Source organism: Onychomys torridus, chromosome 2, assembly GCF_903995425.1.
Source record: "Onychomys torridus chromosome 2, mOncTor1.1, whole genome shotgun sequence".
Taxonomy (NCBI): Eukaryota; Metazoa; Chordata; class Mammalia; order Rodentia; family Cricetidae; genus Onychomys; species Onychomys torridus.
The window spans coordinates 163,656,049-163,682,399 of record NC_050444.1 but is presented as its reverse complement, the minus strand read 5'-3'; the positions used below and the strand labels follow the sequence as shown (position 1 = coordinate 163,682,399).

The window sequence follows — 26,351 nt, the reverse complement described above, 5'->3', positions numbered from 1 at the left end:
AGGACCCCAGAACTCACTGTGCCTTGGTTACTGGGTGAATAATTCAAGCTGCTGAGTGTCAGTCATGAAATATTTAGCAGGCTGTTCCTAACACACCAGTGTGTGGGGGCGACGTTGGCACTGGGATTGCAGGCTGGGGCCGAGGGCCAGCAGGGTTCTAAGAAGAGGTGTGGGGTGGATGGCTGGGGCTTTTGCCTGCCTGTTCTGTGTAGGTAGGACATACTTTATAATTTTTTCCCATTTCATTTTATTTTAGGTTTTTAGATATAGGGTTTTACTATATAGTCCAGATTCTCAGTGATCCACCTGTCTCAGCCTTCCAAGTGTTGGATGTTAGGAGTGTGCCAGGATACTTGTGTGTGCACACGTGTGTGCATGCATGTGCATGTGTGCTGCTGAGGCTCTAATCCAAAGCATTACACAGGCATTGTAATAGTGAGCTACACCCCAGCCCTTGCTTTGCTCTTGACATGAGTGCCATTCTGAAGGACAACCAGGTGTGCCACCATTTCCCCACAAGACATCTAAAGGGCCAGATTCAACAAGTGTCAGCTTTGTGTCGGATCGGGGAAAGAGGTCCACACAAGGAGAGACGGCGGATGGGAAGTAAGTGAGGGATTTGTACAATTTGAGCAGAGAGGCTCCAGGGTCAGGGCTGCTGAGAGGGCTATGCTTAAGGAGGGGAAGACATGTTTGTCTGGGTAGGAGTAGGGACCTAAATTTTGTTGCAGTGACAGAGATGGCTGGTGCATGGACAGATCTATCTGGAGGAGGGACATGCAGGCCATTGGACAAATGAGTGAGGGGCTTGACGGGTCTGACTGACATTGTGGATGTTTAGCTAGGAAGAATAATTTGAGTGGGAATATGAAAGACTGGAGAGTAACAGGATGGCCCCCTCGCCCTCACCCCCCCACATCCCCTACCCTACCCCCCACCCCCACCCGGCTTGAGTTTGTAGACTTGAATGGACAGGTGATGGTTCTGGAGTAGCTTGTGGCCCCTCCCAGTGTCCATTCCTGGTAACTGCACCCTGGGCAGCCCACACTCATTATCAGCCTAGTGGCCAAGCCCTTTAATTGCATCGCTCGCACCTGTGAGGCTGGATCCCTGTTACCCAGTTAGGAAACTGCCTGGCTGGGGAAGCAAGGACAAGGGGTGGTAATAATCAAAAGCTAGACCACAAGGGAAACCACTGGGACACGGGTCCTACCTGTTCTTTCCACTTGCACCACTACCTGAGTGTCTCCTGTGGGTCACAGCCCACAGGCACTGCATCCCACAGATAGATTTGTGATCCCATCACATTTACCAACTGCATGACGTGTGGCAAGAACGTCCTAGCCTCGTTAACCTTCTGCAAAGTAGGGATAACAACAGGACTTAAACACTTGCGCCGAGCGGTGGTGGTGCATGCCTTTAATCCCAGCACTCGGGAGGCAGAGGCAGGAGGATCTCTGTGAGTTCCAGGACAGCCTGGTCTCCAAAGCAAGTTCCAGGAAAGGTGCAAAGCTACACAGAGAAACTCTGTCTTGGAAAGAAAGAAAGAAAGAAAGAAAGAAAGAAAGAAAGAAGAAACACTTGCCTGGGCTCGAGAGACGGCTCAGTGGTTAAGAGCACTGGCTGACCTTGCAGAGGACCCAAATTTTATTATATGCACCCATATGGAGGCTCACAACCATCTGTAACTCCAGTGTCAGAGAATCTGGTGCCCTGTTTTGTATACACATAAATATAGGTAAACCATTCATACACATAAAATAAAATAAATCTTTTAAAACGTTAAAAAGATCTTGACATGCTGCTACACACCTTTAATCCCAACATTCAGAAGGCAGAGGCAGGTGGGCCTCTGAGTCTGAAGCCAATCTGGTCTACAAAGCAAGTTCCAGGACAGCCAGGTATACACAGAGAAACCCTGCTTTAAAAAAAAAAAAAACAACAAAAAAAAAAAACCTAAAAATTATTTAGTTAATTAGTTAATTAATTAAAAAGAAAGACTTATCTGCTAGTATCATACTCCCAGGTAAGTGCCCAGTATATAGTGAATGTAAGGCTGCCAGATTAATTCCAAAACTCATGGAGCTGGAGAGATAGCTTTTCACTTGGACACCTCCAGTCCTGCCTTCTAGAAGGTCAGTTTCCTGGGGGAGGCCATGGCCAGTAGCAGCTACAGCTAACCAAATAAGCCAGGCCACCAAAGGAACTGGCCCAAGGTAGGAAGGGGCCTCCAGAGGGTACAGCGAGAAAGGACAGGCAGGCTTCAGGAAGGAAGGATGTGTTCTGAGTTGCAAGGAGGAAAGAGTGGGCATTCCAAATGGGGAGGCACCTAAGAAAGGTACAGAATTCAGACAGCAAGTGTGGGCACACAGTGACAGCTGCTGCAGCTGAAAAGGTAGGAGAAATCAGGCAATCGTGTCCTTATAGACACTGCCTAAAAGGTGGGTGTGAGGCTTGTGAGATGGATCAAGGTGTGTTTGTGACTAAGCCCGATGACCTAAGTGCCATCCCCAGGCGTCATGGTTGAAAGAAAGCCAACTGACTCCCAAAAGCTGTCCTCTGACTGCCTTGTGGTCATGCCTGCCACATACACACATACATAAGTAAATATAACGTATGAGAAAAGAGTCATTTTCACAAAAGGAGAAAAAGAAAATCAATAAATATTTGATAAATAATATATATAAATATAAGATAAATAATAAATATAACTTAAAATCATCTTAGCTGGGCATGGTGGTGCACGCCTTTAATCCCAACACTCAAAAGTCAGAGGCAAGTAGATCTCTGAGTTAGAGGCCAGCCTGGGCCACATAGTGATGGACAGCCAAGGCTATGTAGAGAGACCTTGTCCAAAAGAAAAAAAAAAAGCAGTAGGCTTAGGCACGATATAGGAAAGTTGTGTAGGCAAGAGGAGGCGGAAAGTGGAGAGGGGCTCTGAAGGACGTCAGTGTAGGGCTGTGCCAGAGAACTCAGGGACAACGTGCGACACAGCCTCTCCAGGCCACTTGTTCAGCGTTCAGGAGAGCCAGCCTAGGGAAGGCGGCTTTGAAGACAGTGCAGTGGGCATCCAGAGCACACGGTGGGTGTCGCCTATTCGCAGGGGATTGAATGCTCAAACCAACAACGGTGCCACACCCCTATACCTGGCGTGCCAGGAGGGCCACCTGGAGATGACGAAGTACCTTGTGCAGGAGTGCAACGCAGATCCGCACGTGCGCGCACAAGACGGCATGACCCCTCTGCACGCCGCTGCGCAGATGGGTCACAGCTCAGTCCTGGTGTGGCTGGTAAGCTGGGGACAGAGCGGAACAGCGCTGGGAGTGGGCGGGGTCGGGAGGGGCCTAGCACAAGCCCCGCCCTCTGTCCCCCGCCCCCACCAGGTGAGCTTTGCAGACCTGAGCTTGTCAGAGCAGGACCACGACGGCGCCACGGCCATGCACTTTGCTGCCAGTCGCGGCCACACCAAAGTGCTCAGCTGGCTTCTGCTGCACGGTGCAGAGATCTCGCAGGACCTGTGGGGCGGGACCCCGCTACATGACGCTGCTGAGAACGGGGAACTTGAGGTCAGGGCGGCCCGAGAGGGGTGGGGTCGACAGTGGATGGGGGCGTGGCCAGGGAGGGTGCTGGGGCGCGGGCGCCCTCTGGCGGCGGCGCGCTCTCTTCGCAACCCCTCTGGAGTGCGGGAGGTGGAGGGACCCAGCTCTCAACCGGGTCCCCTTCCCTGCTCTCTCTCCCCTTGCAGTGCTGCCAGATCCTCGTGGTGAATGGCGCCGGGCTGGATGTCCGGGACCATGATGGGTACACAGCGGCCGACCTGTCTGATTTCAATGGCCACACCCACTGCTCCCGCTACCTGCGTACGGTGCACACCCTGGTATGACTCAGGAGTAGTGGTGTGGAGTTACTCCATCTCACCACCTAACCCCAAGTGTCTTACCCCTTTTACCAAGAAAGAAGCTGAGGTTCAAGGATATGAAGTTTCTGGCTTGAGGTGGTACAAGGAGTAACTGTCCTTGCCCACTGCTTGGCACGAGTTGAAATTCAAAACCACTGTCGTGGGGTAAGAGGGCAGACAGAGACAGACCACTGGGCCCAGCCAAGTTCATTTTTCATCCACCTACATGTATTAGTTGATTTAAATCTTACAGACCCTCTCTTGTAGGGTGTGGTAGTGGTCCTATTTCACAAATGGGTAAACTGAGTCTCTAGAAACCCAAAGGTCACATGCCCATGATAGAGTCCAGTGGCCTGGCTTGGCTATAAGATGTTAAGCAAATTTATGAGAGTCTGTTAAAGGGTATCAAGGATTTATTAAGATATAAAATGGGGAGAAAATGTACTCTCGGATACAGAACAACGTGAACAGCTGCCATGGTCCTCCATTCTGCCCTGGGGGGTCAATGGAACCAGCCGTCTGGTCTCTGACCACCCCAAGAGAGAGCAAGCATATGCCCCTCTTCAGTTTTAAGCAGTCACGTACCCAGAAAAAAAAAACAAAAACACACCTCTATCGGGCCAGATTCCCCAAGGTACATTGGTGGAGCAAATTCCCAAAACAATGAGCTGCCTCTTTTCTTCCCTCCTTTGGTGATGAGGGCTGAACCGAAGGCCTTGGGGTGCTAGGTAAGTGGTCTAGCATTAGCTACACTTCGGGTCTCTTTCCATTTGCCTTTTGGTGACCCTCCTGCTGCAGCCTCCAAATAGTTAGGCTTACAGCCATATACCAATAGCACCTGGTAGAAGCCACACCTCTTGACTAATACACACTTACTCACTTTGTAGTTAATTCATAACAAAAAACCAATGTGACTCTTGTCAATTATTTTATTATATGCTTACAAAGCCATGAGATGACCCAGTGGGATTCAGGCTCAGGTGTGGGTGTCTCTAAGTCCAGGGCCCTGCCCCAGCTGCTACAATGCCTACTTTGGGGCAGTAGAGGAGGAAGACTATAGGTCTCACAACCCCCCACAGTGGGATGCTGTCTCCAGGGCCTAGCTCAGACATGAGGAAGGCTTCCAGATAGAGCCTGGAGGAGAGAAGGCAGATGGCCCTGCTCTATCTGCTAGCATGTAGGGTGACCCTGGGTGAGGTTTGAATAGTACAGCAGGGCCTAAGTGTCAATCATGGCTGAAAGGTTGTGGGATGAACTTCCAGAAAGGGCCTCCCAGAGTAAGCAAGAGGTTGTGGGTATCCCGTCACTGGGATACAGAAACAGGAGTGGACACTGAGTTCTCTATACCAGGAGTGAGTTCCTTCCTGCTCAGTGCCTGTTATCAAGCTGCAAGTGTGTGGCACCCTGTAACATCTGTGAGCTTGCCAGGCTGCAGCTACAGCTGCCCATAAGCACCAGTGCTGAGGTCTGACTCTGGTAGATTCTCAGCCCTGTGCTTTACAGGTGTGACCCCAACTCACCTTTACCATGTTGTTGGTACTTTACACTTAAGGCATGTACTGTGCACCATGCCTGTCACCAACTTTCAACACCTTTGCCCCTCCCCCCATGGAGCACTGGCTCACAAGCTTAATTCCCTGGCCCAAAGCACTAGCTATGGGGTTATGACTGTATTATAGACCGATAGCTTCTGCACCTGAACTTCGTCTGTGAAGTGGGAAGAATGGTATTTGCTCCATGCGGTCACAGAGGTCAGGGCTGGGTCGCTACGCTGCCCACTAGTATTAGTCAAGAAAAGAGTACCTTTAGGTTGTTTGCCCCAAGTCCTCTTCTGGGGCTCTCCTTTCCTTCACAGGGTAGGGAACAGGGCCTGCACCCTTGGAGTGAATGAGGCAGGCAGCAGGATTTGGTTCCCTCACCCAGCCAGGCCTGGCAGCAGCAATGACAGATCCAAGCCACCAAGGTAGCTGGCCCAGAAAAGGCAAACACTAATTACAGGGCCAATGAGGCTCCGGATGAGCCGTTACCTGGTGCCAGCCTGCTTCCCTCTCCCAGGGGGCCTGTGACACTTCTCAGGCAGGGAGGGGCGAGGGGCAGGGAGGAGTAGCTTTGGGCAGGAGGCAGCAGAGGAGCAGGCTTGCCGGTAGCAGGGACAGAATATGGGCAATGTAAGTCGGCCCCTCACCCTAACTGCCCCCAGCAGAGAGGGGCAGACCAGCACCCAAGGGCCCAGGTGGTGGTGGGGAGAATGAGAGGGTCGGCAGCCTCAGCTGGGCCCTCCCATCTAGGGCCCAGCCCCTCCCCCCATCAGGAGGTAGACTGACCTAGGGAACTGGCACGTCAACAAGTTAAGATGGGGTTGCAGCCAGGCAGTGGAGGCTGAGTCTCCTTCTTCCTGCAGTAGCAGCCCCTAGGGCCCTCTGCCCACAGATGCATAGGAGCCCAAGCCTGCCCACTGATGAGAGCAGAGAGGCTGGTGCAGGGCTGCATCCCACGGGGTTGCAGCCTAGGCCCTCCTTCCCAGGTCCCGCCTTCCTGAGCAGGGGGAGAGCCTGGTGGGAGTTTCTCTGCGGCCTGAGGTGCTGTTGAGAGGGTGTGCTCTTGATGCTTATTCGGAGAAGTTGCAGACCCTCTCATGCACAGAGAAGGAAGTGGCTTGGCAGGTTGCTCAGGGGGGACTTGGGGTGGGACCCCTGTTCTGGAGACTGTGGAGGTTATCCCCCACAGCTGCCCTCCTTTCTCCTCAGAGCGTGGAACACCGAGTTCTGTCCCGAGATCCATCCACTGACCTGGAGGCAAAGCAGCCTGACTCAGGCATGTCCTCGCCTAACACCACCATGTCGGTCCAGCCACTGAACTTTGACCTGGGCTCTCCCACCAGCACCCTCTCCAACTATGACTCCTGCTCTTCCAGCCATTCCAGCATCAAGGGTCAGCACTCTACTCGAGGTGAGCAGGCTGGGAGGAAGAGGAGACAAGTCCAAACACAGGGCCACTCTGTTCTTATCACTCACCGCCTTACCACAGGGAGGGGACAGTTGAACATGTACAACCCAATATATTCCCTGCCACAAAGTCCGCATGTGCCCCACACAAGATTCATTGCTTTCCCTTCTAGGCTACAACCTCAAAGGTGCACATATGGACAGATGTGCTAGTATACAGATAAGCATGCACAAGCCCACATACAAACTTATCCAGATAATAAACATCCATACACCTATGTTACACAAACAGAAACCCTCCATTTCCCTACTACAGATATGGACACCCACACACAAGCTCTCCCAGCCCAACACAGATACATGGAATACAGAGGGACAGGGTTAAATACACACATAACAAAAGCCCTCAGAAACAGGCATGTGTGTACACACTGACCACACCCTGAACAGAAGTCCATCTACCTGCAGTGTCTGCTTCCCACCACCAGGTGGTGATCTGCAGAGCTGGCTTGAGTGTAGCCCATGCAGATTCCTGTCCTGCCTGGCCTCTGCCAAGTGGTCCTACTCCACAGGACGGGGAACCCAAAACTCCCTAAAGTGACCTCTTGAAACCTGAGAATATTACCTTCCTGCCCACTGTGGTGGCCACAGCAAGCCATACCAAGCAGTGACCCCTGTTGGCCTTGCCACTGGATAAGCTGTTTGCAGTGTTGGGATACATTGGATCTGGGGTACATTTTGCAAACTTATACATCCTGCTTGCCCTCCCGCCCCAACCCCAGGGCTTCCCAGTGCAAGAGCTGCAGACCTACAGAGCTACATGGACATGCTGAACCCAGAGAAGAGCTTGCCTCGGGGCAAGACAGGGAAGCCCACAGCACTACCCCCGCCACCTAGCTTCCCTCCGCCACCACCCCCAGGCACCCAGGTGCCCCCACCTCCACCAGGCTACCCAGCTCCCAAGCCTCCTGTGGGGTCACAAGCAGCTAATATCTACATGCAGACCAAGAACAAGCTTCGCCATGTGGAAGTGGAATCATTGAAGAAGGAGGTAGGTAGAGGATGGGCTTGTCGGCTAGCAGGAGTAGGCTGATGGGCCAAATGGAGAACTGGCCTGGTTGACTTGTGGTCACAAATGAGACTTCTTTTTGGGCCCAGGGCAAGTTCAAGAATTGAAAGTTCTAGCAAGGTCCATGAGAGCTCAGGGCTGAACATTGTGGATGGGGTTGGGGGGGGGTCAACCAAGCCACCATTCCTATTGAGGAGTTGAGGCTAGAGGAACATAGACCTAGTGAGGAGCTACACCACATCCTGCACCGAGTGGCAGGGCTGTCGTGGAGTTAGCAGAGAAAGCATTGTGCACACTTATAGTGTGGGGCTCAGGTAGAGAATGACACTTGATCCGGGTGGTGGTGGTGAACGCCTTTAATTCCAGCACTGTGGAGGCAGAGGCAGGCAGATGGATGTCTGAGCTTTAGGACAGCTATGACAGCCACAGCTAGGGCTACAAGAGAACCCCTGTCTCAAAAGACAAAAAAAACCAAACAAACAAAAAACCCAACACTTGAGGTGTCTTCAAGTTGGGTCATTCTGGGAGTTTGACTTGAAGGTGAGGGCCAGAAGGTGGGTGAGGAAGTTGACAAACACTAGAAAGTTCTGCTACCTCCTGGCTGCCTAGCTAGGGGAGAAGAGGCTGAAGCTGGTGCCTCCTGCCACCGGGGTAAAAAGGCTTGCTCCAAGCCGGGCGGTGGAGGCACACGCCTTTAATCCCAGCACTAGGGAGGCAGAGGCAGGCGGATCTCTGTGAGTTCGAGGCCAGCCTGGGCTACCAAGTGAGTTCCAGGAAAGGTGCAAAGCTACACAGGGAAACCCTGTCTCGGAAAAAAAAAAAAAAAAAAAAAAAAGGCTTGCTCCATAACCTCTAGGTGGGTGGAGGAGGGGCATGTACCTGAGAAGAAGGAACCCTCCAGAAGGGTGTGAATGTGAGGGACTAGAACCTCGAGGGCATTTGGACTTTTGGCTAAAGCTGGGGAGCAGGGGAGGGGCAGAGATAGGGGCAGGGAGGCTGGTCAGAGGGAGAGGTGAGGGGACAATCTGAGACCACAGGTGGCCAGGTGTAGGGTGGCAAACCCATAAAGTCTTGCCAGAGCCCAGACCTTGCAATTCTCTCCTCAGCACAAGGCACGCCACCCCAGGGTGGAGCAGAGCGATCAGTTTGTACAGGTGAGCCAGGTCGCAAGGCCATGGGGCGGAGGCGGCGTGAGGGGGACACAGCCTTCACAGGGACTCGCCACCACTCTTTCAACTGCCTTCCGGTGCACCGAGCTCTTCCCAGAAGGCCCGCTTTTCATCTGGAGATGAAATAAGGCTGGGCAGAGATTGTAGGGGGTTGAGGCCAGCCCACTTTCGCAGCCTAGTGCAACACATGTGCCTTGCCCCAAACCATGCCCGCTCCCCACCCCTGGGCCTGAGTGCCAGCATTATGCCATGCCCGAGCCCCTCTGCGATGTGTTCATGCAGAACTGCAGGCGCTAATAGGCTCCACAAAGGGCCTTTTGTGTGCTAGTTACGTCCCTTGCCCCCTCAGGCGTGGGTGCCTAAACTGTCGGATAAAACTGGGTTGAGGGATGTGCGCCTCCGTGGCTGCAGTGGGTGCCGAAGGGGCTGGCTGACCCAGAAAGCAAATCCGGCGTGTCGTGTTTCCTGTCACGTGAACCTGGTCCAGTGGGGTGCGAAGGGTCTGAGGACACTGCAGAGACTTACAAACTTCGGACTGGGTCAGGGGACAGCCCCGACCTGGTCATTTGGTCTTTGGCCACGCCACCTCTTCTCTCTCGCACAGTGCAGGCCTTAACAGGGAGCAACCGAGTGAGAAGTGGCTTTGTCACCCGAGCCCACCCGGCCACCCCTGAAACTTGAGTCCTGGGCGCGGGTGTGGTGTCGTTTACATGGATAGCGATGGGTTCCAGATGCGGGAGGGGAAGGTCCGGGGCGCGACCTGGGCTGGGGTGGGGGGTGGGGGCAAAACTGAGCAGTTTCAGTGCCCGAGGTCAGGCCCCCTTGCGGTCCTGGCTAATGATTGGGAGCGAGGAGGATGCACGTAGGGTAGGTACTCAGGACCGCTAATGGGGGAGAGAGGTGCAGGGGGCGGAGCCGCCCCAGGCCTGGTGTAAAGCAGTGGGGCTCCCTGACATCCCCGCCTGCTGGGGGGTTAAGCCTGGGATTGGCGGGCCCTGGGTGATGTCAGGCCGACTGAGCTCATAGGCCGGCTGAGTGCAGGCCGGGCTGTAACCTGAGAGGAAGGATCAGGTAACGCAGGTGTCGGGTCCGGGCCGCCCCCGCCGCCAGGTGCACAGCGGGGGCCACCGGAACAGTCGCAGGTAGGAGCATCCCTAGACTGTGGGTCCCCTGAGTAAGCAGAAGCGTTCCAGGGTACCAGCTCTAGACAGGGCCCCCTCCAGGCCGAGACCCCCGCCGGAGAGGGTTCGAGGAGCCTTGAGCGCTCACGTGCGGTTGGTGGAGCAGCTATTAGGGTGCAGCCGAGCCCTTGCGGCGGGCTAAGTGGGAGCTGTTCTAGCTCAGGCTCCCCCTGGCGTCCAGGCTGGGCCACCCCGCCCTTGGGTCCGCCCCTTCTGGCCTCAGTGTGAGCCCCTGTGCCCTTGGCCCTAACCCAGACCCCTCCCTGTGAGCCGGCCGAGCCTTCGCCCTTTCACCAAGGTCCCCACGCCCCTCGCCCCATCCGGCACGAAGAACTGAGGGGGAGGGGCAGGGACGCGGCCAGCTGCGCCTCTCGACGGCCGCAGGCCGCGAGCCCCCCAGGCAAAGGGTGGGAAGGGAGGCGCGAGGGGCACCCGGGCTAAGTGCATCATCCGCCACTGTCTTCCCGCAGCCGAGCTCCGGCGACGGCCACTCGGGGCTGCGAAGGCAGGAAAGGCAGGACTCGGGGCTACGCAGGCAGGATTCGGGGCTGCTCAGGCAGGACTCGGGGCTGCTCAGGCAGGACTCGGGGCTGCGCAGGCAGGACTCGGGGCTGCACAGGCACAACATCGGACTGCGCAGGCAGGACTCCGACCGCAAGCAGCGCTCGTACAGCAAACAGCCCAGCACGGGGGACTACTACCGCCAGCTGGGCCACTGCCCGGCGGAGCCGCTGGCCTCACGCCCGGGCATGGCCCACAGCGAGGAGGTGCGTGCTCATCAGCCCGCATCCGCGGGCCATCCGGGCCCGGGCCCTGTCGCCTGCTTCTCACTCGCTGGCCCCTCTGCACCCCCGCAGGCGGCGCTGCTCCCCGGGAACCACGTGCATAACGGCTGCTCAGCAGACCCCAAGACGTCCAGGGAGCTGCCGCCACCGCCGCCGCCGCCGCCACTGCCCGAGGCCCTGAGTTCGCCGCCACCTGCTCCACCTCTGCCCATCGAGGGCGCGGGCGCAGGCAGCGGGCAGCGTCGTTCATCCTCGTCTGCTGGCAGTGAGTAGGGGAGGGATGAGGGGTGGGGGCGGCGCCAGCTGTAAAGGGGAGGGAAACCTAAAGACCGCCCCCTCCCCAGCTGCCATTTGCCTGGTCCTTCTTCCTCCTTCCCAGTTCTTCTTTCCAGACCCTACCCTTTGATAAGGGGGAGAAGTTTTGAGTTGCTTCTGTCCCACGGCAGGGCTGGGCTGAGTGTGGCTTTTGGTGAGGCCGCTGCCCTCTCTGGGCCTTCCACTTTTTGGCTAGAGAGAGCCTCCGGCTCTGGTGGCTGGTGTTTCTGAGCAGCCTACTGGCTCTTTTCTTCCTGTACCCTGTATCTTCAGTCCCGGGACTCCCCCACCTCTAACTTTTGTTCCTTCAAGCTAAGCACAGCCCTGAGCCTTTCTCAGGACTATGACAGGACTCTCACTGATCAGCTGTGTCTGGTGAGGGGGACCAAGACAATGACCCAGCAACCCATCATTTTTCCTTTCCTTGGGGTTGGTGTGTGCGTGGTGATGGTGATCATGGAAGATGACCCAGTGTCCCCGTCAAGCGTGCTAGGCATGCACTCCATCACTGGGCTTTGCATCCTTGCTTAGAAGTTAAGCTGGAGACCAGGATTGCTGGACACTGTTCCAGGGTTCCTGGAAGGTTCTGGTTTTCCGGTCCTAGTGAGGCAGGGCTCAGTGCAGAAACTATACTCCATAGTTCCAACCCAAGCTTCATTTCTCTGACTAGAATAGGAGAGCAGCTCTTCTGGAGCCTGTGGTGGCATGCCCACACCTGGTTGAGCCCCTGGAAAGCCGTCCGTCCGTCCCCAGCTTTATAGTCGACTCTCCTTCCTCTGCAGCCTATACTAAGGACAAAGGGAAAACAATAGATTCTGGCTGCCAACCAGCTCCAATGCCAAGGTGGTCTCCCTTAGAGGACTGGATGGACCACCCTTGTGGGGCCCCCAGAGTGGCCTGAGCTAGGGTCACAAGGGCAGGAGAGCTCCTCCCCTCCCCTCTCCTGCCCTCCCTGGCCCTCTTGCTGTCCCCATTTCACCCCAGCCCCCCTTCCTCTAACTTCACTCTCAATTCTCTCCTCTTGGTTCCTAGAAGTGAGAGTCCTGAGACACAGGAAGAGTGAGTAGCTGCGGGGCTCATGGCTAAGGCTGAGGCGTGGGGTGGGGGATGTGGCTTGCCCAGAAGCCAGGCAGAAAGGGCCTGGGACTGAGGAAAGGGCTTGCTAGAGGCCAGCAGGTGAAAGGACCCATTGCTTCCAACACCTATGGCACCACAGCTTCCGGTGCCTGGCTTGCCGTTTTGCTTAAGTAAATGAGCCAGCGGCAGGCATGCTTTCCTTCTCTTTGGGATGTGTTCTGGATCACCAGCCCCGGCTCCCAAGGGCCTTTAGTGTCACATTGTTCTGCTCCCATCTGGGGCACCAAAGACAGCTCTCCCCAAGTACTCATTCACCTCTGCCAGCCCTGCTGGAAATGCAAACTCAGTGCAGGTATTTGCATGCTATTAGCCTGGCCCTTCTTCCTGCATGCCCTTTCCCTGTCCTCAGTAAGCTCCTCCTTCCAAGGTCCCCCCAGGGCCACACAGTGCTTTGCCATAAATGTATGCTCTGCTTGCAATCAGTGTGTCTGCTGTCTGTCTGTGGGTGTGGGGCCAGGGAGAGTCCAGCTGGGTGGCACTCCAGGGTCCTGAGTCTTATGGCCATGGAGGCTCCAGTCAGCTCAGTCCAAGGGTCACTGGACTTTGCTGATGAAGGGAGAGGGCCATAGAGAGACTCCGCCCTAGTGGGGCTGAGCCAGGAACCTGGGACAAAGGTTGGGTGGCTAGCCAGGTAGTGCTTTGGAGCTGGGCAGTTGATGGTGGGCAGAGATCCGCTCAAGTCCCCAGGGCTGGCCCAAGAGCCACCATGAACTCCCAGGGGCCTCCAGGTGGGGGCCGTATGCCCAGTGAGTAAGACCTGGTGGGGTCACTATGGACTGGGAGCTGATGGCCCACCTTTGGGTGTCCTGGAAGCTATCTGAGGTGTCCCAGGATCTGGAGAGCTGCCTCTGGGCCCAAAGGTGGGCCCTACCCATCTGGCTTGGAAAGGGGGTTGGGGAGGGCAGGAGGGAATTGGGAATGCTACCTACCCCCAACTAAGCACATCTTCTCCTGTGGGCAGGCACCAAGTCTTTCAACATGATGTCCCCAACGGGTGATAACTCAGAGCTGCTGGCTGAGATAAAGGCAGGCAAGAGCCTGAAGCCGACACCACAGAGCAAGGGGCTGACCACCGTGTTCTCAGGCAGTGGGCAGCCAGCCGCCCAGGTAGGCACTGGACGGGTGCCCCACCCGGGCTTCCAGTGCCTGCCCAGTGCTCAGCTCTACTGCTTCTCCCGGCAGCCTGAGTCACCATCACCGCCACCGCAGCCATCACCACAGCCCTCGGTGTCACCTGCGCCGTCTCGGCCCCGGAGCCCCACCCCACCAGCCTCTGGGCCTCAGCCATTGCTCAATGGCAGCATAGTGCCGGCACCACCTGCCACCCCGGCCCCAGGAGTGCAGCTGGATGTGGAGGCCCTCATCCCCACCCTTGATGAGCAGGGCCGGCCCATCCCAGAGTGGAAGCGCCAGGTGATGGTCCGAAAGCTGCAGCAGAAGATGCAGGAGGAGGAGGAGCAGAGGAGGAAGGTGGGTGGGGCAGGGCTTCCTAGAAAGTCCTGGGGTCTGCACTAAGCCTCCAGCCTGTTCCCGGTGCTGCCCTTCCACCTGTTTTTACCCTTGGCGAGAAGCAGGAATATAGGATACCCTACACATACCGGTCTCAATCTCCCCACGGTTAAGTGGGCCTTGAAGTGAGCTGTCAATGTTTACCAAACTCTAATGTACCTTCAAGTCACTTGGGACCTTATTAAAGAGCTTTGGGGACAAGGGTTGAGAATCTGCATTTCTAACAAGCTCCTGGGTGGACCATACTGAGTGGCCGAGAGAGGCTTGCTTTGCATCCAGACTGACCTGAACTCTATCCTCTCTCCAACTCTCCAACTGCTGCTACTGAGACTTGTTTTAGCCTCAATCCCCATATCTGTAAGATGATTTGGTCATCACTAACTGATGGTCACCATTTATTCATCCAACCAATGTTCCCTGAGTGCCATCCTGTATGGCACACACTATTGTATCTTCTGAGGGCTCACCACCAGTGAATATACCAAAGCGGGCTACCAAGGTGGCTGTGGAGGTGTGTGTGAGTGTCAACAAGCAACTTAGTGTCCCTAACAGATAATGATGTGAGTGTGAGAACCTGTGGTGCCGCTCAACCTGTTGCCAGCTATGGGCTGAGGGGTGATGTAGTAGCCCAAGGTGAGATGGGCCAGGGAGGCACACAAGAGCTGATTAAGAAGAGTGGGGTGTGGGGGAAAGCAGGCAGAGTGAGCTGGGCTGGAAGTCAGAGTGGGTGTGTTTTGGGTTTTTGGTGTGTGTGGCAGCTGGTGCAAGTCAGGATACAGAGTCTGCCAGGAAGCGACTAGGCCCCAGAGCATGGGAAGCCTGGGGGCAGGTAATTGGAGAAAGTGGGGCCATTGTACTTGTGTGGGAGGTGAGCTGTACTGGCTCTAGACGGACTTGGCCCTAGAGGTAGAACCTGGTCCCCTACATTTTATGGGGTAGAAGACTGTAACTTTAGCTTCTTTAAGACTAGAGTCTGGGGGAGGAAAAGAGAAGTGGCCTTTCATTTAGGCATGTGAAACATTGACCACTGAGACAAGAAGGACTTGGACCACAGGAAGCCTGAGAAAGGGTCTGTGATCTGAGAGGAACGCTGGGATCTGGCTTGGAAATAGCGGGCTGTGGATCGGGTAGGGGAGGGCCTCTGTGCTTCTCAGCTTGTTCAACGCCTTTCGCATGTTCTTTGGGTGGTGTAATGAGCGACCAAGTCAGGCATGGAGACCAGGTCTGCAAGCCTGCCTTCCCTGCCTCAGGCAGCGCCGCAACCCCAGCCAGTGCCCTCTGCCAGCAACCAAGTGAACACTGCTCTGAGTCGGGAGCCGAAGCCTTGCTGCAATGCAATGCCCCTTCAGCCAGACTGCCGGTCTCTGCAAACGCGGCCCAGCGGAGCCATTACACCACCCAGGACTTGCAAAAGGTCGCCGGCTCTGCTGCGGGAGCTGGGCTAGAGGGAGACGCGTCCCCTCCCCTCCCCTCTCTTGTCTTCCCCGCCTTAGCTGACTGCTGCTAGCACCTGCTGCTATCCCCCGGAAGGCTGGAGGTACTCCCGCGAGCACAACGCCATCCTGGGCCCCTTTGGCGAGCTCATGACCGAGGCCGACATCCTCCGTATCGAACAGCAAATTGAGAACCTGCAAGTGCTGCACAAGGCAAAGAAACTGGAGGCGCGCCTGGAGCAGCTAGAGCTGGAGTTGGAGCAGCTGCTGCCGATTTCGGCCGCTCTGTCGGCGCCGCGCTTCACAGTAGATCCACGCCGCATGCACGGCCGCGCAGCCAACCTGCCCGCCTGGTGCAGCAAGATCTCCACGCTGCTCAAGAGTATGGCCACGCTGCTGGCCACGCTGGGCGGCCGGCCCTCACACCTGGCAGAGCTGCTGGCTGCAGACACTGGCCAACCGCTGGCGCCGCTGCCAGATGCACCCTCGAGGCCTGGACCACTCTGTTTGGGCCGCTCGCATTCGCTCAGTTGGTGCCGGGAGGCCGTGGCACAGGAGATCCTCGAATGTGGCGTGTCGGTGCAGCACCTCCGTGCCGCTTACGAACTGCGCACTCAAGGTGCAGCACCCACTCATAGCCCGTGCCGCAAGCTCCCTCAGCCCACTAGCATCCTAGACCGGGAGCCCATCCTCGAGGAGGACTACGTGGCAATCGGTTCCAGTGAGCCGAGAGCCCCTGTCGCCAATGGCCTGTGGGCTGCAGAGGAACCCCTTAACACCCTGGACCCACCGGAGCCGTGGCACCGGAAGGAAGCTTTTCCGGACCCTGAACAGCTAGCTAGCAGGCCGCCACTTTCCACCGAGCTGCCTGGTGTCCAGGACTACATCGACATGCGCAAGGAACGCATTGTCTACCTCTTCCTGGAGCACTGGCGCAAGTGGACCCTCCGAGGACCTGGGCGTCATGCCCAGGCGCGCCTGCGCAGACTGCTGCCCCGGGTAGTGGCCTCGGGCGCCGGTCCCCTCCCAGAAGCAGACACCACTGCCCAGCATCAACCATCTAGTGAGGACTACGACCGTGGCCCTGAAGGGCGGCTGCTGCAGCTGCTCAAGCAGAGACAGGTGGTGGGCAAACTGCTGGGCCACTGGAGGAGTCTGCTAAGGCAGGTGCCAGCGTGCCAGGCACCCGGCTCGAAGCTGACACGTGGTCTGTACTGGCCCGAGCACTTCCTGCCACCACTGGACGGCGGTACTCCGAGGAGCTACGACAGTCTCACCCTGGATCTCTTCATGTTAGGCTACTTTCAGCTGCTAGAGATGGGCCTGAGCCGGGAGGAGAGGAAATTCCGCCACCTGCTGTGCTACGAGATGTTCGACCGTCTGGGCAGCCACCCGTGGGAGCTTATCCGCCAGTTCCACCGAGTAGTGCTGGAGGAGGTGGAGGCCGGAACGCGTGGCTGGGACGATGGCTTTGAGGATCTCAGGCGCCAGTTCTTCGGAGACAGTCCCGAGTCTGAGCCGACTCCAGAAGAGGCCCAAGAGAAGGAAGAAGGAGAGAAGGAACAAGACCAAGAGGAAGAGGAGGAGGAGGAGGAGGAAAAAGAGGAAGGGGAAGAGGAGGAAAAACTGGAAGAAGAGAAGAGAAAGGAGGAGAAGAAAGAGGAGAGGGAGGAGGAGGAAGACAAGGAGAAGAGAGAGGAGGAGGAGGAAGACAAGGAGAGGGAGGAGAGAGAGGAGGAGCCCTCTGAAGAATCTGCTCCTGCTCAAACACAGGACCTGCCACAGGGGCACTCAGAGGCCCCAGCCCCTGCACCGCAGCCTCCTCCCGCTGCGCCTCCCCCAACCTCAGACCTGCCTAGTTCAGAACCCCCGGCTGAAGAGCCCTTGGAGCTGGTGTCTGAGATGGGCGAATTCAGCAACGAGGACATTTGCCGATATATCGACCGGAGCTTCTCCTTTTGGAAGGAGAAGGAGGCAGAACTCTTTGACATCTGACAGCAAATTTAGAGTTTAGTTTTGTGCTTGGATGCCTGTCTGACATCTAGAGGCCAGAAACAGACAAAAAGAACCAGATTCTCAAAAAGCCTGCTTCTCTGGGGCTTTTGAGGTCCCCTAGGAGGGAGGAAATGAGGCATTTGTGAGATTGGTTAGTCGCAGGGCGTCAGGTGTTGCTCTCTATGAAGCCAGGCAGCAGAAGTTAAGGAACTCTGGGTCCCCTGAGGGCAGTGTAGGTCTGTCTGTCCATCTCTGGTTTTCCACTGGAGTTCACAGCTACCTGCTTGGCCACCCGTGCAGTGTTCTGTGTGGTGTGTGATGTGCACAGGCCCTTTCTCTTCTGTAACATCCAAGGAATAAAGCACTCTGTATGGGCTGTGTTGGTGCCCCTCTCCCCATGTCATTATAGCCCCAAAGTGGAACATTCCCTGTCCCACTAAGAAAAGTGCAAGCATGGGCCAGCTGGTCCTCCAGAGGAGACTGAGAGCAGCCTGGATCTTCCTGAGCTGACCCAGTGTGTGGTACAAGTCTGTATCTGCCTAGGGATTCTGGAAAGCAGGCATGGGCCATCTAGCCACCTGCTTCGTGGGAAATCAGGACCCAGCTACTCTCTTGCTTCTTCCCTTTCACCTCCTCTGATCTATCTGGCTCCGCCTTTAGGAAACTGGTCGGGTCACTGGGGAGCAGAGGGCCCCTTTTGAGCAGGCCTTCACCAAGCACCATTATCTGATTGCACCATAGGAGGCCACCAAAAAGGTCTTTTCTTATAAACACATCTATATTCTGCCGTCCCTCAACTCTCCATGTCCCCTGGGTTGGAAGTGCATGCCCTTGGCCTGTAAATCTCAAGTCAAGCTGGTCCTGAAGCTGTGTGGTTGTGTTTTAGGAGGAAGAGGAGGAGGCCTGGCTGGCCAGCCTGCCTGCCTGGAGACGAGACATTCTTCGGAAGAAGCGGGAAGAGGAGAAGTGAGTGTCTGGAGGAGGCTCCTTGGCATGCGTCTTGACTATCTCTGGGGTTGTGATATCATCTAATACTGTCCCTTTCTCATTCCAGGAAGCAGAAGCGGTAAGTACAGTGCTCCCTCCCCCAACCTACTGGCCACTTCTTCCTACACCCAGTCACAGAGGTTCGTTCGCTCCTTCATCCAGCCCATGACTCCATGACTTCACTCCTTGTATCGTAACCTTTCAGCTCCCAATAACGACACAAGACCCTTAATAATTTAGCACCTGCCCCTCCAAGTCTAGCTCACATGCTCTGATCACATTGTTACCCAGACCCCCATCTCCTATTATTAACCTAGCTTTTCACCAATACTTATCATCCCACTTGGTAGGTATAGGCAGGATTAGGAGTTCAAGATTATCCTTGGCTTCACAGCCAGTTCAAGGTCAACCTGACCTACAGGTGACCTTGTCTTAAAACACAAGACAAACAAAAGCCTACCCTTTCTATCCAGGTTTTTCTGTTTTGATTATGTGTATGTCTGCGTGTCTGTGTGTGGGTAGGGCATGGGCCTATGGAGACCAGAGGTGTTAGATCCTCTGGAGCTGGAGTTACAAGTGGATATGGGCCACCCAATGTGGGTGCTGGGAATCCAATTTGGGTCCTCTGGAAGAGTAGTACATGATCTTAATTGATAAGCCATCTCTCCAGCCCCAAGAACAGTTATTTTAACTCCAGGATTAATAAACTTGATCATTCATGCTTCCCCCAACTTCATTTCTGTACCCGGGAATCTATCCTGGTACTGCCAGATAGAAGTATAATGTGCACCACATGTGTGATTTTAAACTTTGTGGTAGCCACATTGAGACTTTTTTTAAAGATATAGGTAAACTTAATTTTAATATTTAATGCATGAAAAGCATTATTTCAGCATTTCAATGTGGGAGTTATTCATGAGAGCTAGGCATATATAGCTCGGCTGGTAGGTTCAACCGCCAGTATTACATAAATCTGGAGTCATGGAACTGGAGAGATGGCTCAGTAGTTAAAACACCTGTTGCTCTTCCAGAGGACCCAGGTTCAACTCCCAACAACCACAACGCAGCTCAAAACCATCTATCACTCCAGTTCTAAAGGATCCAATGGCCTCTTTTAGCCTCCTTGGGCACCAGGCATACATGTGGTACACAGACATAAATGCAGGCAAAATACTCATATATATTCAATTAATAAAATTGAAATCAAAACAAAACAACCAAACCCTGGAGTGATGGCATAGGCCTGTAATTCCAGCAGGCAGGAGGATCAGAAGTTCAAAGTAAACTTGTCAACATAGCAAGTTTGAGGCTAGCCTGCAATACATCAAGACCTTCCCCCCACCAAAAAAAAAATAAAAAATAAATAAATAAATAAATAACACACACACACAAACACTCACACAGGATGTTTTTCTTTCCCTTAAAAAAAAGTTAGTTTTCAAAAGAGCATGTCCATGCATGGCAACTTGAACATTTCAACTGCTCCACAGCAGACAGGGTTAGTGGTGAGACCCTGTCAGCAGAGCAAATCTACTCTTACGCTTTTTCAGAGTTGGGGATCAGAGCTCAGTGTTCTAGGCAAGCACTCCTTCTGGGGAGCTAGATAGACCCCCAGTCCCTAGCCTTGTGTTCTGAGAACCTGTCCCTAGCTAGCTTGCTGGCCTGTTCCCCAGTAATGAGATCCTCAACATCTCTACCCTAGTCCCTGGTAATTTAGATGGACAGCTCCCTAACAACTCAAGTCTTGTCTCCAGTGACAGGCCTCCTGTCATTGATCCCCTGAACTCGGTAACATTCAATCCTCACACAGGGCCACCTAATGACCCAGCACCTCTTTCCAGTAACACTCCTCCACAAAAATAATCCAGCTTTAGCCTCCGCTTACCCTCTCTTCTGAGTATCCCTGTAACTCTTCCATGAAAGCCCCGGGGCTTGGGCCGAGAAGGCCCATAGCTCCCTCTCTCCCACGGCCGTCCTGGTGTCTGGCCGGCCCCAGGGTCCGGCCCCGGGCATCACTGAGTTTTGCCACCCATAAACAGAAAAGAGGAGGAGAGACAAAAGCAGGAAGAAGTGCAGAGGGCGAAAGAACAGTCCGAGAAGCTGCGGACACTAGGCTACGACGAGGCCAAGCTCGCACCCTGGCAGCGACAGGTCATCTTGAAGAAGGGGGAGATCCCTAAGTAATAGGAGTCTCGGCCTCTTGCGTGTAGCCTCACAAGTTCCGAGAGATGGGGAGCGGTCCCCCAGCCCCCGCCCCATCCTGCCAGGTTGGTGCGGAAGGGCTGGGAGCCTTGCCGCCCTTCCCTTCGGTGCCGGAACCCTCCCTGTTCCCCTCCCTGGCCCCACATCCCCAGCCCCACATCCCCAGCCCCGCTGCTGGAGTGCTTGCGTACTGCCGCTGTCGCCTGGAAAAAGTGCCCAAGCCGCTGACGGAAAAAAAAAAAGAAAGAAAAAAGAAAAGAGAAAAAAAAAAAAAAAAGATGCTTATTTGCATGCTCACTTACATATAATTTGCATGTTCGTCTACCTTGTGCTAGCTCTCCCTAGCCCCGTGGGTGGTGACTTTTTCTGCAGGGCGCACACCCGGCTGCAGCCCTCTCCCCCCGCAGCCCGGAACCCACATCGCCAGCGCATGCTGGGTGGAGACAGACCCCGAGCTCGGGGAAGGGGTTTTCCTCCCTCCACGACCCAGATCTGCGCTAGCCAAGGCTAGGCTGCATTTCTCATCCCCCCACGAGGGTTTCCTCTCAGTCATTTGTTTACCAGAAACGATGAGACTTGCCTGTCGGGGCGGAGCTGCCGCTCCCGAGGGGCCCCACCTTAACTCCCACCCCAGCCCTCCCAGTCCCCAGCCAGGCCCTTCGTGCTCCCCTGACTCTTACATTGTCCCAGTGGTGTAAGAGGGGAGGGCCAGGGACCCTGCACCTGTACCTGCAGCTACTCCTGACCCCACCCCCACCTCCTTCCTTCCCCCATTAAACCTCTATCCGCCAACTGTGGCTCTCATTCACTCTCGCCGTCTGACTGACTTTCTCCTTCTGGGGCCACTGGGTCATAGCGGATGCGCGAGGGGTTGGCGCCGCAGTTCCTAAGGCCTCAGAACCCCCAACCCACTCAACTCCCAGGGAAACAAAGGGAACCAGAGCGCCACTTGACACCCCTAGCCCCTACTGAAACACCAAGAAGCTATTTAAAATATTTAATACCAAGTTCAAACTCAGGCTGATAAACAGCTGTGCAACCAATCACTGGGCCCCTTCTGGTATTTCTTCATGACGCTTCCCTTAGCTGGAGCTCCGTGGGGCAGGTAAGCTGGGGCGAAGCCACCCGGCGCTGCTACGCAGGACCAGGACCTGCTAGGGGGTTAGTAAGTGACATAAAATGTCTACACGCGTAAGTAACGATACTTAAGGCTCCTGCAAGGGTCACTAGAATGACAAAGTGGCTGGTGGGCCTCACATCACGGGCCGCCGTGCTGCAGGCGGCTGCGCAGGTCCTCAGCACAGCCTTCCAACCCCATGCGCTCCAGGGCCGCATAAATGGCACCCAGGCCTGCAGGCTGCTGCTGGCGCCAACGCTTGAGCATCTCATACTGCTGGTCTCGGAAGCGGCAGATCTCCACCTCCACGGCTTCAATTTCCGCCTCCCGTAGCCCCAGAGTGCGCACGAACTCCTTCCACCTTCTCGCTGGGACGGCATCCATCACATCATAGAGCTGCGGCCCAGGCTGGAGCATAGCAGCCGGCGAGCCTGCAGGGGGCGCCGGCGAGAGCGGAGGTGCCAGAGGAAGGCCTGAGGTGGGATCAGGGATGTGAGGATGCTTTCTGCCACGGGGTGTGTGTGGGGGGGGTGGGGGTAATTGGACTTCTTTGGGCAGGACAGAAATCACCCAGTGAGGACAGGAAGTCAGCTGTACAATAACAATGTCCCACCTTGGACTTGGGAAGATGGGGTCAGGCCTCAGCCACTTGGATCACTTACCAAGAGTTCTGTTTGGCAGCTGATTCCAGGGCTGTGGAGTCTGGCTGTAGGCCATCTCCTGAGTCTGGGATAAACCAGGGATCCAGCTGTTGCCTACCAACTGGACAGTGGTGCAGACTTTCCCAGTACTGCCTTGAGGTGCCAGGAGGCTGTGGGCACTGTCTGAGGCTGAAAGATGGGTAGTCTGGAGGGTGGGAAGGACCAAGTCAGCCATCTGTATCTAGAAAGGCCTCTTTGCTAGTTTCTGGCCAGAATGGGCATTTCCTAGCTCAGAAAGCAGAATCCTAGATTCTATACACGCACAGACACTCCTGTGGCCCAGCAGAAGGTCCACTGTGTTTGCCTGAGGTCTGTCCCAGTCCTTTGGAGGTGTTCAACCCTTTAATGTTTGGCCTGGATTGCTTGCATGACTCTCGTAGACAGAGTCACTGGAGAACAGGTGCTGTGGCTGGTCTTGTTCACTGATAACTCAGCTCTTAGCACATTTATCTGTTACAACCATGCCAAGCACTGGGGGCTGTCACTCTCCTAGTTCCAGAAGCTTCTCAGCACTGAGATAGTTACCTGTGGTGAGGTCAGGGTCTCCATCCCAGCTGTGTCTGCTGGAGAGAGAGAGAGGCCCAGTCAGCAGCAGGCAAGGCCCATGGGCTTGGGTGTTAGTCCAGGGCCTCTCGAGTCCTTTTGCACCTCATACTCCCCTCAGTTTCCCTTTCTGCACCAGGGGCTCTAGAGTACCTAGCTTTACCCCAGGCCTCTGGTAACGCATGTGTGCAATGCATGTATGGACTTACCGGGAACCACAGGCTTGCAAGGCTGGCATCGGCAATATGCACAGATCAGGGTCGCCCCGAGCAGGAATGAGGCCCCCAGTAGCACCTGGACCCAAAATACTGAAAGAACAGTAACTGGTGAGTGCCAACTAGCAGCCACCCCGCGCCCCACACTGGCCTTGCCCCAGCCTTCCCACCAGAACCCCAGCGTTATCACCTACTCCACTCCCAGCCACAGCAGGCTGCCGTGTAGACGTCAGGACAGGTTCTGCTGAAACCCCTGAAAAGGGAGTGGGGCGGCTGAAGGCTACCCAGGACTGCCTGACTACCTTCCCCATCTGGCAGAAGGTGAGGGCTCCCATCCTGGGAGCCTCATTCTGCCCAAAAACATTCCCTAAGTATTGCTGAAATGTCACTGGGTCACTAATGTCAACCATCACTACTGAGCTTCTAGCTAGACTCCACAAGAACAGGAGTTTTCATCTTTAGTTCCTGGATAGTCCTAATGCCTAGAGTTAGGGTCTGTGAGATAGCAGATACTCAAGTGGATGAGCAAATAAGGTGCCTTTCCCCTTTTTACAGCCCTTGGAAGAACATCACAGCACCCCCTTGTTCATAGGGAAAACCTGAGATCTCTCAGCTAGCCAAGGACTAGCAGCAAATCTAGTCTCAGCCTAAGTTTCAAAGCTCTGTCAGTTGATGTAGCCAAATAAATGAGAAATCCATCCTAAATATGGGGGTGGAAGGACTAAGGGACATTCTGGCAGGAAGTGAAAATATGTCCCTTTATGTAGCTGCATAATGCTTTACCATCCTGTTGTCTGAAATGCCCCTTCCATGACAGAGCCAAGCTGCCTCCAAAGTCCCCACCCTGCTCCCAGACTCCCTCCTGGCCCAGTACAGCCCCTTATGTGAGGCAGAATGTGCGGCCATTGCCATGTTCGTAGCAGGCAGGCTGCCTGGGCCCTGCAGAACAAGAGATGGTTTGTGTCAGGGCAGGAGAGGAGGGGGCTGAAAGAAAGGGGCTTAGGGGTAGACAGCCTAGGATGGGGTACTCACCAGGGGTTGTTGGAGCCGTACAATCTGAGCATGAGTGGCAAGAAAAAGGTGAACTTTCCCTACATGGCTCGGTGGAGCAGACAAGAAGCCAGCCTGACTGGCAGCCACACTGGGTGTCCGACACTGCTGAACAGTTCTTCAGGATCACTTGAAAAGCTGCCAGGGGTGCAGGAATATGGGAACATGGATATGTCAAGGCTACTGAGCTCCACAAAGAAGCAGGGGCAACCTCCCAGAGAAGGAGGTACTAGCTAGCCCACAGGTAGAAGTAGGCAGCTCATGTTTGACCAGAGGCCAAGGCATGTGGAAACAGGAACCCACAGGGGAAAGCAGAATACACGGTGGATCCTCCGTGGTGGACTGAACACAGGAGTCCACGCCCAAAGGCTGGGCCCAAGCCAGCTTTCTGAAAGGCCCTGACCATGGCCTGTCCACAAGAGTCCCCTGAGCCCTAGGCAGCCCCCTTACCCTCTTCATCACAGGCTTGGCAGCGGGTACAGTCAGTCTTAAAGTGGTTTCCCCTGGTTAAGAAAGTGCCCTGAGGGCAGGGAAGGCAGATGGAGTCGCCACAGGGCTCTGTGCAGGAGGCCTTCATGTAGTGTCCTGCAGAACCCAGGCAAGGGTCAGTCAAACCATCCTACCCGCTCCCCGCCTGTCCCTTCCTGTCTCTGGCTCTCTCCTCCCCTCCCAGCTGTGGTGGCCACCCCAGCCTCCCCAGACCCTGGCCTGTCTCACCCTCCGCCATCCTCGGACTGTTCTCCTTCCCTGCTTCCCCCTCCTCACCCTTCCAGCCACCTACCTTCTGGGCATCCCCTGCAACAAAACGTGCCATACCTCCTCTGTGAGTTACTGGCACAGTCACACCTGCCAGGAGTGCTGCCCTGGCCCTGGCTTCGGGGCAGTGGCGGCAGTGGCAGCAGCAGCAGCAGCAGGAGAGCCTGGGGAACACGTGCTGCTGACCCCTGGGTGGCTGCCCCAGGAGGCCACCTCTCCCTCCCAGGCTCCTCCTCCATTCCAGAGCCCAGCATAATTGCTTTCTGAGCAGCTCACTTCTCAGGTTCCTGGGCAGAATGGGGTGGGCCATGGAAGGGGGGCCAGTTTCCTTCTCTCTCTACAGACCCAGCTCTTGAACAGAAGGCCCCTTGACAGCCCTTTGCCCATTTCCCCAACACCCATCAAGACTGAACCACCCTGCCCCCACCCAGGCCTTCTGTGAGGTGGAGGCCCCCAGACCCCTCTTTCCCCAGAGTGTGTGCTTCCTCTCAGCGGAAGGGCGCGCCCGAACCTCTAACTAGGTCGCGGGTGGAGGCAACTCAGCTCTCAAGGAGGTCAGAGTTGAGACGCCACTCCCCGTGACCCTCCAGGAGAGGCTTAGCTCCCAGGCTGCAGGTCAGGTTCCAGGTTGTTTCCTGGCCTCCCTCGACCCCACTCACCTCCGTCATGCGTCCCCCTGGCAGTGGCTCCATGGCGGTCTGCACCGCCTGGGCCCTTTGAGTGCTACTCTGGTCGCGCAGCCCGGGGCTTCCCCACTAGCCCAGCCACAGTGTTCCTAGCCCAGAGCCTGCCCTCCCCCGGCCATCCAGAAAAGCCCGCCTCAGGGGATGGCGAGGGTGGGGTCTGCGCTCTTCCGCAGCTGAGGGGGCGTGACTCTCTACCAGCCGGAGACCTTCCCTGGTGTGAGGCACACTGGAAGCCCACACAGGCTTTGACTAAGCCCGTTTGGGACAAGGCTGCATCCTGAAGCCACCCTGGGTCTAGCTTCAGCCCTGAGAGCCAATGCTTAGAGGTGGGTCCAGGGCAAGTGTCCTTTCTCTGGGCCTCAGGTACTTGGGATGGGGTGGGGAGACCTAGGTAGGAGACCTCCATCTCCCGGAACAGTTGTGACAGGGGTTCTGGGATGGACAGAGCCCTGAGGTCTAAGGAATCTGAAGATTCAGAGAGGGCAGGGCCAAGAAGCATTTCTTGGAGGTTCCAATTCATTGTGGCCTCCGGGGTGTGACAGGAGGCAAGTTTGGTCTTGGGGTGTTGGCCCACAGTATCTTTCTTCCACAGGGACCCCACTACAGCTGGTGACACACACACACACCCAGCCAGCTCAATGCACGTGAGCAGGGAACA

The 26,351-nt window shown here is 55.6% G+C and overlaps 2 protein-coding genes across 4 annotated transcripts in view; one reads left to right on the top strand and one right to left on the bottom strand.

Moving 5' to 3' along the window:
• The window catches only part of Espn (espin), a 31,285-nt gene extending 10,430 nt beyond the window's left edge, over nt 1–20,855 (top strand). Inside the window, exons 3-16 of the mRNA XM_036178941.1 lie at nt 3,104–3,290; nt 3,384–3,566; nt 3,746–3,877; nt 6,646–6,847; nt 7,626–7,894; nt 9,019–9,066; nt 10,733–11,029; nt 11,120–11,312; nt 12,395–12,421; nt 13,461–13,606; nt 13,682–13,969; nt 18,323–18,402; nt 18,491–18,502; nt 20,463–20,855. Coding sequence (XP_036034834.1) covers nt 3,104–3,290; nt 3,384–3,566; nt 3,746–3,877; nt 6,646–6,847; nt 7,626–7,894; nt 9,019–9,066; nt 10,733–11,029; nt 11,120–11,312; nt 12,395–12,421; nt 13,461–13,606; nt 13,682–13,969; nt 18,323–18,402; nt 18,491–18,502; nt 20,463–20,607 — 2,209 coding nt within the window. The 3' untranslated portion in view covers nt 20,608–20,855. The remainder of the gene's footprint in view (nt 1–3,103; nt 3,291–3,383; nt 3,567–3,745; nt 3,878–6,645; nt 6,848–7,625; nt 7,895–9,018; nt 9,067–10,732; nt 11,030–11,119; nt 11,313–12,394; nt 12,422–13,460; nt 13,607–13,681; nt 13,970–18,322; nt 18,403–18,490; nt 18,503–20,462) is intronic.
• Nucleotides 20,856–21,608: 753 nt separating this feature from the next.
• Tnfrsf25 (TNF receptor superfamily member 25) lies at nt 21,609–26,319 on the bottom strand. Of its 3 annotated transcripts, none has more exons than XM_036178344.1 (8): nt 25,033–26,319; nt 24,702–24,836; nt 24,234–24,389; nt 23,392–23,454; nt 23,196–23,294; nt 22,969–23,006; nt 22,405–22,588; nt 21,609–22,215 (listed from the first exon to the last, which is right to left on the bottom strand). In XM_036178344.1, exons 1-8 carry the CDS (start codon nt 25,259–25,261, stop codon nt 21,884–21,886), a joined length of 1,236 nt encoding a protein of 411 aa, XP_036034237.1. In that variant the 5' UTR covers nt 25,262–26,319; the 3' UTR covers nt 21,609–21,883. The 3 variants fall into 3 exon arrangements, with proteins under 3 accessions (XP_036034237.1, XP_036034239.1, XP_036034238.1); XM_036178346.1 differs by having other exon boundaries at nt 21,609–22,173; XM_036178345.1 differs by having other exon boundaries at nt 22,969–23,003.
• Nucleotides 26,320–26,351: the final 32 nt, after the last annotated feature.

What these genes read in the sequence shown, in the direction of transcription:
- Tnfrsf25 (XM_036178344.1), bottom strand. Translation starts at nt 25,261, where the DNA reads ATGCTGGGCTCTGGAATGGAGGAGGAGCCTGGGAGGGAGAGGTGGCCT. An exon ending in CCAAGCCTGTGATGAAGAGG is followed by an intron (nt 24,390 to 24,701) that starts GTAAGGGGGCTG and finishes CACCCCTGGCAG; the next exon opens with CTTTTCAAGTGATCCTGAAG. An exon ending in TACGGCTCCAACAACCCCTG is followed by an intron (nt 23,455 to 24,233) that starts GTGAGTACCCCA and finishes CTCCCTTTTCAG; the next exon opens with GGGTTTCAGCAGAACCTGTC.